General features: G+C 44.3%; 2 protein-coding genes across 4 annotated transcripts in view; both read left to right on the top strand.

Annotated features, from left to right (window-relative positions):
- LOC147159225 (ankyrin repeat- and BTB/POZ domain-containing protein 3-A-like) overlaps positions 1-6,300 on the top strand; it is a 56,452-nt gene extending 50,152 nt beyond the window's left edge. For both annotated transcript variants that reach the window (XM_086059393.1, XM_086059392.1), the window contains 7 exons: positions 640-818; positions 1,890-1,995; positions 4,005-4,107; positions 4,181-4,262; positions 4,346-4,414; positions 4,499-4,612; positions 5,203-6,300. In XM_086059393.1, coding sequence (XP_085915519.1) covers positions 640-818; positions 1,890-1,995; positions 4,005-4,107; positions 4,181-4,262; positions 4,346-4,414; positions 4,499-4,612; positions 5,203-5,439 — 890 coding nt within the window. In that variant the 3' untranslated portion in view covers positions 5,440-6,300. The remainder of the gene's footprint in view (positions 1-639; positions 819-1,889; positions 1,996-4,004; positions 4,108-4,180; positions 4,263-4,345; positions 4,415-4,498; positions 4,613-5,202) is intronic.
- Positions 6,301-7,917: 1,617 nt separating this feature from the next.
- Positions 7,918-15,446, top strand: LOC147159224 (uncharacterized). 2 transcript variants are annotated; one of them, XM_086059389.1, is made up of 8 exons: positions 7,918-8,265; positions 9,041-9,243; positions 9,548-9,649; positions 9,726-9,821; positions 9,905-10,015; positions 11,199-11,322; positions 11,402-12,969; positions 13,571-15,446. In XM_086059389.1, exons 1-8 carry the CDS (start codon positions 8,238-8,240, stop codon positions 14,558-14,560), a joined length of 3,222 nt encoding a protein of 1,073 aa, XP_085915515.1. In that variant the 5' UTR covers positions 7,918-8,237; the 3' UTR covers positions 14,561-15,446. The 2 variants fall into 2 exon arrangements, with proteins under 2 accessions (XP_085915515.1, XP_085915516.1); XM_086059390.1 differs by lacking the exon at positions 7,918-8,265 and adding an exon at positions 8,299-8,446.
- Positions 15,447-15,471: the final 25 nt, after the last annotated feature.

Here is a 15,471-nt window from a genome sequence, read left to right as displayed (position 1 = left end):
TGACAGCACTAATATTTTTATTTATTTATTTATTTATTTTAATATATTTTATTTATTGAGTTGTTCTCATCTCACGATTGGAAATCAGAGCTGATCACCTCATTTTTTAGCCTACAAAGATGGGCTTATTTTCTTTTCTTAATTTTAAATGGTCATAGAGTGACAAAAATTAAGCGGAATTTCCAATATTTATTTTAGATTTTAATTTGTTAATGACAGGATATTTATGGTGAATTGAATTTGTATTATTTTATTTTATTTTTGCTGCCCAAGTGATATGCCATAAAACGATTGTGTTAGTTAACTTGGCACTAGATAAACCAAAACTGAAATTAACTTTGGATGCGGGCACTTATGTTTTTGCCGCTATCTGCAAATACTCAAAATCAACTGACTTGGACTTAAGTGCAAAATAATTTTTGTGAATAAACTGGCTGGTGTGCCATTTCTGTTGGAATGTTAAAGAAGTTGCTATCATTTAAAAAAAAAAAAAAAAACTTTTGGACTCCCCTGTTGTTAATCCCACTCACATTCACTCGGCAATATCATCATGATGGAAACATGGCCGCCCTTGACAGTGCTCCGCTGTTGCGCGTGCACGCCGATTATGAGCACGTGTTTTGTGATTGTTGCGGTCAGGCGTTCCGTGGACGCTGCACACGTGGCTGGAGTCGCTGCGGACGGGCCTGGCGCAGCAGCGCCGTCCGCTGATCCAGGGTCTGCTCAAGGACTTCAGCTGTATCCGAGAGGACGAGTATACCGAGGAGCTGCTCACGCACGGCCTGCCGCTCATGTTCCGCATCCTCAGAACCTGCAAGGTCCTCTACTTTGCGTGTTGCTTCAATGCTTTTACCAACAACAACAAAATGGCATACTTCTGTTAGGAATAAGTCATATTTTTTTGATTAATAAGTCATGATATTTTTCAAGAATAAACACCAACATAATTTGAGAGAAAAATTCATTATTTTCAAAAATGTGTACTTTTACAAGAAAAACTACGGAAGAAAAAAAAGTCCTGTTTTTCTGACTAATTTTGGGGGGGAGCTTTGTTTTTATTGAATATTTTTTTCCCTAGGTTTTTGGGAGTATTTTTTTCTGTTTAAAAAAATATATTTTCTCTGTTTTTCTGAATATTTTTTTAAGGGGGTTTTCCCTCAGAGATGAGAGAACAAACCACAATACAGTATACACATTCATTCCTTTATTGAGAGCCAGTAAGTAAACATGACCATCTTCATGCATATGGAGGTATGCGGGAAAGTGTCCGCTTCCGCTATTAGCGAGTCTGCAACAAGTCACTTGGAGTTCAGAGGTTAAAAAAAAATATATATATTTTTTTCTGTTTTTTTTTTTTTAATACTGGGGTTTTTTTCCTGTTTTTTTTATATTTTCCCCCTGTTTTTTGAATACTTTTTTTTCTGTTTTTGGGGGGAAAAAATCCCAGATTTTCTGAAAAAAAAATTCAGCCTTTTTTTCTGAAAATTTTTTGACAGAAAAAAATATTCAGTAAAACCGAAAAAAAATATTCAGAAAAACTGAAAGAAAAAAACAACAACAAAACAAAACTTTTTTTTTTCAGAAAAACAGGAGGTTTTTTTTTCAAGTGAATGCAATACGCTTCCGTAAAAAACTCTTCAAGAAATTGTAATTTTTTTCAAGCAAAAGTCCTCATTTTACACCATTAAAAAGTCCTAATTATTCACGAAAAAGGCAATTTCGTGAGGGGGAAAAAGTCACAAATTTCAAGAAAAATGCCTACTCTTGGCCCCGATGCAAGCAGACTGTGACGAGCAAACTGAACATTGCATGGCACCCGTCCTTCCTAACCAACTCTTGAATTGTGTGTGTGTGTGTGTGTGTGTGTGTGTGTGTGTGTGCGCGTGTAGAACGAGGTGATCAGCCAGCAGCTGTCTGTCATCTTCACGCAGTGCTACGGTCCGTTCCCCATCCCCAAGCTCACCGAGATCAAGAAGAAGCAGACCTCGCGTTTAGGTGACACCCTCAATATGCTTTTATAAAATCCCAGAACTTGTTTGCTGTAGCAGACGAATGACTTTAAGATACTTATTTTTAGCTTTCCGTCAAATGTTAAAGCTTTTAAGATGGTGGAAGCTCCCCTTTGATGAGCACTGAATGTCACTGTGCTTTTTTGTGACAAAATTGAATTTATTTCCACCTATTTTCCATCATTATTATTAACTTTTAGGGGGGGGGGGCGCAAATATGAATAAAGCTGTTCTCAAGTGCACTCAAATTGGATGCAGTTTGAAAAGGCCCCCCCCCCAAAAAAAAGGTAATGGCTGTGCTGTAGTACCCCCTACTGTTTAAAAGAGTCTCATTGCAACAACAACCCACTGGATTTCCAGCCCTTGATGCCAGTTTCGCTGAGCCGCATTAAACTCTCTAGGCATGTCTCTTAGAAGTACACCTACAAAAAAAAAAAAGTCTCATGCCCAAAAAGATGCCGCTAGTCAGCCATTTTGCTTTGAAGTGGCCATTTTAGTGGTCATTTTGGGGGATTCTTACCCCAGTACTGTTTAATAAATTAATACAAATCTGTCCGGAATGCCAGTTTCAGTTAGCAAGATGAAATATGGTAGAGGAGACCCACAAAAAAAGTCTCATGCCCCCAAAACAAACAAAAAATCTGCCATTTTGCTTTAAAGTGGCCATTTTACCAATCACTTTCCGTTATTATTGCCACCGGTATTTCTTTTTGAAAATGTAGCCCCAAAAGCCAGTTTCACTTAGCAAGATGAAATTTGGTAGAGATATCTATCATAAGTATACCCACAAAAAAGTCTCATGAACCCATGCCAAAAAGCACAAAAGAAATCTGCTTTTTTGCTTTAAAGTGGCCATTTTACCAATCACTTTCCGTTATTATTGCAAAAGCCAATTTCACTTAGCAAAAGATGAAATTTGGTAGAGATGTCTATCATAAGTAGACTCACAAAAAAGTCTCTTGTACCCATGCCCAAAAAATACAAAACAAATCTGCTATTTTGCTTTAAAGTGGCCATTTTACTGATCAGTCCCAGTTATAGTTGCCACTGGAGTTTCTTTTTGAAAATGTAGCCCCAAAAGCCAGTTTCACTTAGCGAGATGAAATTTGGTAGAGATGTCTACCATAAGTATACCCACAAAAAAGTCTCCTGAACCCATACCCGAAAACACACACAAAATCTGCCATTTTGCGTTTAAGTGGCGTTTTACCAATCACTTCCAATTATTATTGACACTAGATTATATTTTTGAAAATTTTGCCCTCTATACCAATTTCACTAAGCAAGATCAAATTTGGTAGAGATGTCTATCATAAGTATACCCACAAAAAAGTCTCATGAACCCATGCCCAAAAACCCAATCTCATCGCCAGTTTTTTACTTTTTGAAAATTTCGCCTCCAAAGCCCATTTCACTTTGCATTACGGAATTTGGTAGGCGGAACTACAAAAAAAAATCTCATCAAGCCATACCTAAAAATGCACAGATAGTCTGCTTTGAAACAGCCATTTTAGATGCCGTTTCTAGGGATGAAAATCATGAGTAGACCCACAAAAAAAGTCTCAAGAAGCCATTCCCAAAAACACAGGAAGTCTGCCATTTTGCTTTGAAGCGACCACTTTAGGGTCATGTCGATCATTTCTATGGGTCGTTCAAAGAGAGAGATTTAGCCAAATTTGGCTCACATTACAAGACAGATGGGTGAGTAGTTTGAGTCTCTTTTCTTTTTTCTTTTTTTTTTGCATGTCGGCGGAGCATGGCGGAAACGTTTGGTGTCTCACTATAAAGCAGGAAATGGCACAAGGCCAGAAGACATTCACCGGTGTTTAGCCACTGCTCGCAGCTTTAATATTCTAACTGTTGTGTTTTCATAAAGCATCCGTGTCAGGCACTTGGCGAGCCGTGTAATGAAGGTGCACATTAGTTTAATCCGCTGCTGCACTCGGCGTTCAGACAAGATGACTAATGGGACATTTTATGTGGTCGTATCGGCAGACCCGCACTTCCTCAATAACAAGGAGATGTCGGACGTCACCTTCCTGGTGGAGGGGAAGCCCTTTTATGCACACAAAGTTCTGCTTTTCACCGCATCACCAAGGTAACGTTTTTTTCTTTTCTTCTTCCATTATCATTTGCAAAGGCTTTAAAAAAATTTTATCAAATACTTTCAGGTTTAAGTCGTTGCTGCAAAACCGACCGGCGGCCGAGAACACCTGCATCGAAATAAGCCACGTCAAGTATAACATATTCCATGTAAGACTTACTCCAAACCACTAGGGGCAGTGTTGTAACAAGAAGGCAAATGATGTATTTTTTATTTCTAACCGATGTTGCAGTTGGTCATGCAGTATCTTTACTGTGGAGGCACCGAGTTCTTGCACATACGCAACACCGAAGTCATGGAGGTAAGAGGCATTTGTTTAGGTTAGCATATGCTAGCCTGGGGGTTAGCATTTGTTGTAATGGGAATCGATGCGTGTCTTGCGCAGCTACTGTCTGCCTCCAAGTTCTTCCAACTAGAGGCCCTTCAGAGACACTGTGAGATCATCTGCTCCAAGAACATCACCACGGAGACCTGCGTTGACCTCTACAAGCATGCCAAGGTCAGACAAGGTCAAATCAACCTTTGGCCTTTGGGTTAACCCAATTTGCTCGTGTGAAAAAATCTTTCACTTTAGAATGTTGTAATATTAAGGAGAAATTGTAGATTTGGAAATTGGAAGCTTATCAGATTGAAGTCTAGATTGGTTTGGTCAGGAATGTTTATTTTTCAAAAAAATACATGGTTATGTTACAACTTATTTTTTTAAGACAATAATTTTTCTGAGATTTAGACATTTTAATCGTATCAGATTGAGGTCTGCATTTATTTGGTCAGGAATGTCTATTTTTCAAAAAAATACATGGTTATGTTACAACTTATTTTTTCAAGAAAATATTTTTTTCTGGGATATGGAAATTGTAATCGTATCAGATTGAGGTCTAAATTTATTTGGTCAGGAATATATATATATTATATATATTTATTTATTTTTTATTTATTTTTAGAGGGGGAAAAAAACATATAACGAGGTGAAAAAGGACTTCATAAGTACTGATTGAATGTATTCTCGTTATATCACTACTTTCTCCCCAAAATACACATTTTGTTTTCATACCCTGGAATATATTTCCTTCTGTGTCCACCGCGCAGTTCCTGGGCGCCTCGGAGCTGACGCGCTTCATCGAGGGCTTCTTCCTGAAGAACATGGCGCTGCTGGTGGAGCTGGACGCCTTCAAACAGCTTCTGTACGAGCCCCCGGCGCCGGCCCCCTCCTCCCCCGACACCCCCGCCGCCCTCTGCTCGGACATCCTGCACGACCTGGAGAAGACGCTGGCCTCCCGCGTCCACTCCATCCACCTGTCCACCTCCAAAGGCTCGGTGGTGTGACGTGGGTTTTTTTTCGGACCGTGTGATCACGAGTGATTAGTAGCAAAGCCAGCAAAAGGAACCTTTCAGGCTAAACCTTCTGCATCTGGGACACTGTGTTACCAAAATCCTCCCATCCCGATTTTATTTTTTTATTTATTTTTTTGCATGAGGCCCTTTTATGCACAGCCTTCCCCATTGAGGAAGTGGAAGGGGTGCCACTGAAATAATGCAACGTGTAAATAGAACCAATCATGTCTCATGGTTAACTCCGTCGTCTCTGGCTTGAATGTGCGCGTGCGTGTTGCACATTTGTAGCGGACGGCCGTCTTGCTTTTGCGGGAAGTTTTAAAAGGGATTGAAATGTGATGGTAAACACAAGACTTTTTGATCAGCAAGTGTACCTAAAAAATGAAGTGGTTGCAGGATAGGGGAAGTAAAAAGTTGTTTTTAATTATTTTGGGCAAAATGTGCAATGTCGAATTTGGAAGGGATCACAAGTACGGCTACAAAAAAAAGTCTCAAGAAACCGTGCCTGAAAAGACAGGAGGAAGTCTGCCATTTTGCTTTGAAGCGGACATTTTAGGTGTCATTTTCATGGATCCTTGTGACCAGTATTGTTTTGAAAGGTCAGCTCCTGTAGCCTGTTTCACTCAGCAACATGACATTTGGTAGGAGTTTGACTGAAAAAAAAAAAATACTTTGAAGAGGCCATTTCCTTCCATCTTTGCCACTAGATTTTATTCATTTATTTAAATTCAGCCCCTGAAGCCAGTTTATCTTAGTTTCACTTAGCTATGTGAAATTTGGTAGGCATGTCCCTCAGGAGTTGATCCACAAAACACCTCAAGAGAGATACCAGAGAGAGACGGGGGGGGGGGGGGGGGGGAAGGGGGGGTCCAGTTATATTTGCCTTTGGATGTATTTCAATTCAGCAATGAAAAGCCAGTTTCATTTTGCAATATGACATTTAGTAGACTTCTCAGTGTTAAAATGCAACATAAAGAAAAAATTATTTAAACAAGGGATGAAAAAGTAATCAGGAATACTGGAGATTTTGATTGGCAGTGGCTGTAGGATGGAAACTTTCACAAAATTACAAAATATGCAGCGTGACCAGTACAGCAAACAACCAAAAACATAATAGAGCAGTACTGAATAATGGTTTATTTACTATCGAAACTTAAATGATGTAAATATTTACAGAAATCCTATATTATTTATTTTCTTACATATAGTCCATTAGATTTAAATGTCATCTATTGTTGTTATGCATATAAAAATAATTCTAGAAGAAGCAATATTTCAACAAGAGTTTATATTTCCTGGTACCATTACAAGAGCAGAAAAGAGCCAGCATTGAAGATAAATAACTGAAGTAAAGAGAAGAATGAACTATTTTTAAGTCTTATTTTTTTTTAAATAGAAAAGCCACCCATTTATCTTGAATGCTCATGTTTGAAAGGAATTGTCTAAATGTTTTCTAATGATGTCAGCACTTTTTGTGCTAGTGTCACTCTGCACAATCAAACAGTTTAGCAGGAAAACTGCTTTGCCGCATTACAGCTTTGCTCCTGCGGAGGCGCTGGCGAGTCTTTGTAGCTTGAGCCAATAAACTTGTTTGGTCCTCTTTCTTGTACAACGTCGCCCCCTTTTGGTCGGAGGCGATGTGTACCATTTGCAGTTTTAAGGTTTGCTCGCTCGCGCCTCTGCTGGTGCCTCGATGCTATTGCTAGAAGTGGTGCTAGCTGCGTCCGTGTGGGCCCGCATGGTTCTTCTCGTTGTTGGCAATGTGCTTTCTTTGTCTCTTTTTCATGTCGTTTGTCCCGCTCTTACTTTGCCTGCTGAAATGTTAGGTTGCAGCATTATTACAAATTTACCCCCACCACCACTAAAATGATAACGTTCGATAAAAGTGAAGCCCTGTGACTACGTCCGGAAAATACTCACAGCGCTTCACTTTTAGAATTTTGGAGGGGAAAATGAATTTACCACACTCAAAGGGACCTTTTTTTTCTTGCCTTGAAAAACATGTATAGTGTACAAGATGAGTCTAACAGCAGCAAAGAGGAATGTTAAACTCGTGCTACACGTTCCATGTTTATGTGGAAAGACAATAAATCACCACATTTTCATCTATATGTTGCATTCTATTATTTTTCCCTGTGTGATGTACACCTATCGGAAACAAATGAACAATATTTCAAAGACACGCATTGCAACATTGACTTTTTAATGCTATGTAGTCTCCTTTCTATCTGACCGGTTTCCTGCCTGCCTTCCAGTTCCTTCCTTACTTGCTTGCTTCCTACCTCAGTGACGCTTTCTCCTTTCCCAACATTTTTACTTAAATTATTTTTCATTTTTTTCGGTACCTTTGAAAATTAACTTGAAACATTTGGGGAAATTAGTTTTAGTTGCTGCAATACTCCAAATTGTCTGTAGAGGGAAGCGTTTGTTCACTTCACCGCATATATCTCAAGCGAAGAAGAAGACGTCTTTGCTTTCTTTTTTTTTTTTTCTTCCTTAGCAAGTGGCTAGAAAGTTTGCTAATGTAGAGCATCGTGGGGCGTTCATTCCCATGCAAATTCTAGATTATAAATCCATAGTTGGCAATTAGTAACGTAATAATACTAAGGGACAGCTGACTGAAGACGGAAGAAATCCTCAAAGAAGGACGACGCCTGCGCAGTCGGGAGAGGGAAATCGAGCCGCCTTTTCCCTCCCCGCCAACTGGCACCGCAGGGCCGGACGAACGTCGAGTCACAATTGAACCCCTAACTTATCTTCTTCGCGTTTTCAAAGACCTCCGTGGAAACATGGACACTTTACACCGCACCGACAACGGTAAAGCAAACATAAATGATGAATGTATCACTCTTCGCGAGTTTTCTAGGTTTTCTTTTACCGTGTGTGCGTCCGATTCGTAACATGGCGTAGCCCGCTGTGAGATGGCGCTGGTTACGCGCAGAGAGCTAATGTTTACGCTCGCTTATCTGGAAGAAGCTCGGCGACGGCTCGTTTTGCTGTAAGTCATCTCGCGGTGTTTTGAAATTTCTTTGAACGCACCCTGGCTGAACTAGAGAAAATCCAGCAACCATATCTATTATTTTAGCCACTAATGCTAATTTTCTTGCGTTCTGGGGCTTCACCTGAAACGATATTTACTTTCATAACTTGCATCAACATTAAAGGCACAACACAACTTTAGCGCAGTATTAAAGTAAAGCCCCGGGGTCACACACAGGTCACACATAAACGACGAGTTTTGTCACGCTAAAGCAGTAAATCGCGTCACAGTTTCACCCAACTCTTGACGCACAAAAGTGACGTCTGTCCATGTAGCTTCAAATTACGACACGTTTTATGTGTCCCTGAAGGCAGCAACGGTAATGGCTTCCTGTTTACTTCTCTGACTTTCTAACAATAAAAACTTTGTGGTTAAAATTTCAGCTTCCTGCTTTCCAAGACGCTACACTGTTCATAGGTTGAATGTTTGTTTGTCTGTACGTGTCTTGTGATTGGCGAACAGTCCACAACACAAATATAACCCAAATGAAGACAAGCGGCATAGCAAATGGATGGATGGTGATAACGAAATGTTTCTATGATTTATGTCCAGATGCTCCCCTCCTACTGCCGTCCCTGCGCCTCTTCATCCCACCTCTGCGCCTGGTGTCAGCCGCCATGTGGCAGGTGGTGCAGCGCGGCGATGTGCGGGATTACGGCACGGTGGAAGAGTTTGTCAGCACTGTCACCGATATTTTACCCGAGCTCTTGAACGCCGACCAGAAGGCGCAACTGCTGCTGGGTCTCCGGGCACGGGTAGGGTACAGGACGGAGGAAATTTGACCTGTGGTTGTGAGCGTCTAATAAAGGGCTAGGAAATCCTGGTCCTCGAAAACCACTGTCCCGCCTGTTTTCGATGTCTCCCTCCTCCGACACAGCTGACTCAAATGACCAGCACATTAGCCAGCTTTGTAGAAGCCTGATACTGATACTGTTCGTCGAATCAGGTGTGTTGGTGGAGGGAGACGTGGAAAACAGGCAAGACGGTGGCTCTCGAAGACCAGTTTCCTACCCCTGGTCTAACTCAAGCGGTGCTTGAGTGACATGACGTGTGTTGCAGGTGGTTTTGGAATTGTGTCGATCTGAGGTGAACCCAGAGACGGAACCCATTGAGATGCATTTAAGCCGAATCAAGGGCCTCATATCAACATGGGCAGCTCAGGTTGGCATCTTAAATGGAGATTCAATGAGCATCTTTTATTATTTTTCCGCGTAAACCACTCGCGCTTGTCTTTCAGCCGTGCTTTGCTGAGGTCGAGATTCCCGAATCCACATTTGTGAATCAGATCGAGCTGCTCCTGAAAGATCCAGAAGAGAGGAACAAGTTCTTTCAGGTTTTTGGGGATTGTTGTCAAAATGGAGGACAGAGAATGACATTTTTGTGGTCTGATTTTCAAACAATTCATCCCTTTTCAAGGATATGTTTCCCGCCGCCTTTGGACCGGAGTACGACAGTGCTCTGCAGGTGCTCATGCTGGACTTCTTGTCGAGGTTGGAGAAGGTTTTGCCAGTGCCGGACCTCCAGCAGGTAAAAGAACCACAGCGAAATAAGCATTTAATACAAGTGTACGCATATATTTCCAAATGAATGTCGTACATGTCAAAGAATGCTACGTCACAGCTAAGCTTCAGAAAACAGGCGAGCTGTGATTGGTTGTTGAGCCCTCAACAACATTGATGTCATCTTCAGTTGACAGCAAGTGGCAAAATGGCCGCCCCCTGAGATGGATAAAAGTAGCTGGATTTTGCTTCATAACTCATTCCACAAATGTAATATTAATCAGAATGTCATGTTTAGACTAGGGAGGTCACACGTGACTTATTATCTTATAAATTACTTGATTGACTCCAGTTAGTGGTGCCTCATGCGAAAGAAACTTTTCTGCTCCTCAATTGATCAAAACTCAAAACGAGAACAATAATCAGGGGTGCGCATAACAATTTTGGCATGGTTCTCAAATGAGCACCACTCATGGTTGTTTGATGGTCCAGCCATAAGTCATATTGTAGCGTTTGTGGAATGATCAGGCCAAGCGGCGAACTTAAACACTCTCTAATGCCAATTTGCAACAGTTACTGTCGGCTGTAACCACGCCAGAACGCAAAAAAAAAAAAAGTGTGTTGCCTTCATGGCCCGTCCAGACCATGGGAAATTACATAACCTGCGACCCACCCGCAAGGCTTGCTACAATATTGTGATCTTTATTTATAAAAGGTGCTTGTCAGCTGCTATTGGCAGTTTTTTTTAACTTCGTGTTTACATGTTTGTTTGTTTTTTACCATGGCTTTATACCAGCCATTTTGTGTACACTTCAAAACATTTGCTATTTTATTAGACTACTTGAAAACAGAACTGTGACTTTTGCTACATCATAATTTATATATTTTTTTTTACAAAAGGTATTTATTACCGTGTTCGGTTTCACAAACTAATAAATGTTGAGCTCACCTGTTTTTCTGAAACTGAGACTTGAGGCGACAGCAAGTGGCAAAATGGCCGCCCCCTGAGATGGATAAAAAACGGCTGGCTTTTGATGCTTAACTCATATTCCACTAACGCAATATTAACCAGAATACCACATCTCGTCGAGTGGGGCTGCATAGAACTTAGTCCCAAATAATGCATGCAATGTTGTGAGATGAACAGTGGGGGGGGGGGAGGTTATTGCTTTATTATATTATACGGTGGGATTATTGTGTGTCCTGTTCAGACCGCCGCCATGTTGAGCGCCGCCCCGGAGGCCCTCGATGAGTGTGTCCACTCGGTTCCGGACCTGCCTCACTTGAAGGCGGCACTCTTACATCACACTGCGCTCAGACATTTCGATTTAACAGGTGAGGCGCCTAGAACAATTTTTTTTTTTTTTTAATAAATATGTTTTTGACGACTTGTGTTTTTCCTCCTTCTGACTAGACGACTCTCAGAGCATCCTGTCCTCCTTCGGGAACTGCATCCTGTCCTCGCTGGCCCTCCCGCAGCTGGAGAAGGTGGTCATCGACGCCGAGCACATGCAGCTGCAGCCGCCCGCCGAGCAGATGGCGGGATGCGTCACCGTGCAGGTGGAGGGCGAGACGGTCACGCTCTTGGACTACATACACATTGAACAGACGCCTGGCTTGATGGAACCTGCCCCTCACGATGAAGGAGGAGTAGAGGAGGCTGAGGAAGCGGACGACGGCGACGGCGACGACGACGACTCGTTGAAACCGGCGGCGTTCCAACCGCTCAAGCAAAGCAAGCGTTTGCAGCTGAAGAGGAAAGCGGCAGAAGCCGAGAAGGACGACGACGACGAGTCGGCGAGGCATCAGAGGAAGAAGCACCCGACCAACAAGACGTGCCCGGTGTGCGGCAAGAGCTTCCTGCGCGCCGCCGCAATGAGGCGGCACCACGAGACGCACTCCGAGAACCGCGAGCTCAAGTACAAATGCGACCACTGCGACAAGCGCTTCCGCGACCAATACGACATGAAGCGCCACAACATGCGCGTCCACGAGCGGGACGATGACGTCGACGACGAGGCGGTGGCGGAGCCCGAAGCGCCGGACGTGTCGGACAACAAGAACTGCGCCCTGTGCGGGAAATTCTTTGCGCGGCAAGTAGACATGGACCGCCACATGACATCGCACTCCGAGGACCGGCCGCACAAGTGCTCCTTCTGCGAGAAGAGATTCAAGACCCGCTACGTCCTCAAGCGACACCAGAAGGAGTTCTGCAAGAGCCAAGAGCTCAAGAGGCCCGAGGACAAAAGGCACGAAGAGCAGAGCCTCGACCCGCGGCCGGCCGCGCCCGCCAACGGCAAAGTCTGCCCCATCTGCAGCCGCACGCTGCCGTACAGCGCCGACATGGACAAGCACCTGCGCTCGCACACGGAAGAGCGCCCGTTCATCTGCGTCAGCTGCGACAAGGGCTTCAAATACCGCGACACGCTCAAGAAGCACCAGATCATCCACGGCCACGAGGGCGTCCGCGAGGAGGCCAGCAAGAGCGTGGAGCAGATCCTGGCCGACGCCGAGAAGAACCCGGAGGGCGCCGGCGACGCCTCCGAGCTGCCCGCGCAGCCGGCGACCCCTCAGAGGGCGTGCGGCAAGACCCTCAAGTCCTGCCCGGTGTGCTCGCGCTCCTTCGACAACATCAAGACGCTGAACCGCCACGTCCAGAGCCACACGGAGGAGCGGCCCTTCCACTGCGTGCACTGCAAGAAGCGCTTCAAGCACCTGCACGGCCTCAAGCGCCACCAGATCTACGCCATCTGCCACAAGAAGACGGCGCGCTGCTCCTGGAAGAAGGAGGCCAAGGCCGGGCCCAGCCACGGCGACGGCCAGCCGCTCCAGATCCCCGTGTGGTGCTCCAATTGCGGCAAGCACTTCGAGTTCCTGTCGGCGCTCAAGGAGCACCAGGAGAACGTGTGCAAGGCGGACCTGCACGACGTCATGACGTGCGGCGCCTGCGGCAAGGAGTTCAAGAGCATCACCATGCTCAAGGTGAGAGACCATCTTTTAGCATTTTGTTTTGGATTCTCTTTTTAGGTCCCTTACTGCCATTTGTATTCTATGGATGTTACTGTACTGGGACCAAGTCTGTGAGTAAGCTTTAAAATGGAAGCAAAGTTGTTGTTTTTTGTTGTAGAATGGTCTGAATGAAGCTCCTCCCCTCAGTGCAATGTAGTTGCTTGGCACCAAGATGCCAGCAGATGGTGCCAAAGCTATGCTTTTATATTGGCTATGGTTTTAGCCTCAGCACAAAATTGCTAAGATTTAAGTGAATAACAAGCGGTAACATCCATTCCCCCCCCCCCCACAATTCATTCCCGGGCTTGATCTCTAATTCTGTCAGGTGCAAGGTGGCCATCGGGAATTACGGCCGGTCCATTTTCGAGCTCTTAACGATCAACGCAATGAATATTTTCCCGCGCCCAATTTTGTTCCCTGTCCAGCCTTTTTTTTTTCTTTTTTTTTTCGACAAGTAATCAATTATCAAATTAACAACAATTTTAATAATTCTATTTATTTATTTATTTATTTTGTTTTGATCGACTTTACCATTTTTTGGTCAAATCAATGAAATGTCTGCCTCTCTTGGAAGGTGCATCAGAGGATCCACGACCCGCTGTACTGCAAGGAGTGCGGCAAGATCCTGGGCAGCGAGGCGGCGTTCGAGAGGCACCAGCTGATGCACCGGCCCATGGCGTGCACCATGTGCGACAAGAGCTTCACGCTGCTGCGCCGCCTGCGCGAACACTACAAGAAGCAGCACGCCTTCACCGGGCCGTACCCGTGCTCGCAGTGCGACAAGAGCTTCTCGCAGCTCTCCTACCTGGCCGTGCACCAGCGCATCCACAAGGGCGAGTTCCCCTTCGCCTGCGACGCGTGCCCCGAACGCTTCCGCTCCTCCAACTGCCTGACGGTGCACCAGCGCAAGCACACTGGCGAGAGGCCCTTCCTGTGCTGGCAGTGCGGCAAGTGCTACCGCTCGGCGTCGGAGCTCACCGTGCACATGGGCACGCACTCGGAGGAGCGGCCGTGGTCGTGCGCGCAGTGCCAGGCGGCCTACCGCACCAAGCAGCAGCTCACCAACCACGTGGAGCAGGTGCACATCGGCGTGCGCTACCCGTGCGCCCTCTGCGGCAAGCAGTTCATGAAGGAGACGTCGCTCAAGCGCCACGAGCTCATCCACACGGGCGAGCGGCCGCACCAGTGCACCGTGTGCGGCAAGACCTTCCTCACCGCCAACGAGCTGCGGCTGCACAACCGCTACCACACGGGCGAGCGGCCGTACAAGTGCGACGTGTGCGGCAAGGCCTTCATCCAGTCGGGCTACCTCAAGTCGCACGTGCGCATCCACACGGGCGAGAAGCCCTTCAAGTGCGACGTGTGCCAAAAGGCCTTCCGGCTGTCCTACCACATGAAGAAGCACCGGCGCACGCACGCCACCAAGGCCGCCAAGGTCAAGACCTACCCCTGCGACCGCTGCGACCTGTCCTTCCTGCAGAGGAAGGCGCTGTGGGAGCACGCCGCCACGCACCGCATCAAGTTGGAGCCGACGTTCACGGAAGTCAGGATAGAGTTCCAGTAACCAAAGACGGACGGACCAGCTGCCGGTCACTTAAAAAAAATAATAATAATAATAATAATCACACATGCATTGAGTTCTTGCTTCATTTCTTTTTCAAGATGATTTAAATAAACAAACCAAAAGCAGGATGCACAGTACTGCACTCTTGTTTTTATTGACTTTTTTTTTTTTTTTTTTGCCTTTTCAGATTTCACTTTCTAGGTAAAAAATGTATTTATTTATGCCTCAAAAGTAGTAGTGGTGTAACGTTAAATTGTACTTTATTTGTAAAATTCTACTTTTGAGGTAAGCTTAATGGTTAGGCTCCTTACCTCAAAGTAGTTTTTTTCTCAAAAGTACAGTATGTTAAATTCAACTTTTGAGGTGATGATTCTAAATTATATAACTGTTAAGATATACTTTCCGAGGTAAGAAATGTATTCCCAAAAAAAGTCTCAATTGGCAGATTTTTATCTTAAATGTATAGACTTTTTTTTTTTTTTTTTTTTAGTGTGCAGTTAAAGTTTTACTTGAAGAAATCTGAAAGGGATACTTTGTTATGATTTGTGTATCATGCTTAAGTTTGTTGTTTTGGCTTTTGTGTCCTGTCTTGCTCGTTCGGTTTTGTTTGCACCCGTGCTCGTCAACCTGTTCTCGTGTCATCCAATCATCTCCCCAAGCCACTCGTGTCTAGTTCAGGTGTCTCTCGTCTTGTCAGTTGTCTTGTATTTAGTTTCCTAGTTTTGTTCAGTCTTTGTTCGATCATTGGCGTTGTCACCACTCTTATGTTTTGTTGTTACTTTGATTTTTGGTCTTTTCAGAACTTTATAGGTTTTGTTTAGAGTTTTATCCGGTACCCCTGTTAGTTTTTTTTGGGTTTTTTGGGTGAAATAAATTTTGTTCAGTATTCCATGCATCCCTGCATTTGGGTC

The sequence above is a fragment of the Leptonotus elevatus genome, chromosome 17 (genome assembly GCF_054856555.1).
Source record: "Leptonotus elevatus isolate MCC_2025b chromosome 17, RoL_Lele_1.0, whole genome shotgun sequence".
NCBI lineage: Eukaryota > Metazoa > Chordata > Actinopteri > Syngnathiformes > Syngnathidae > Leptonotus > Leptonotus elevatus.
The sequence above is the reverse complement of the archived record's forward strand: the minus strand, read 5'-3'. Positions and strand labels throughout refer to the sequence as shown.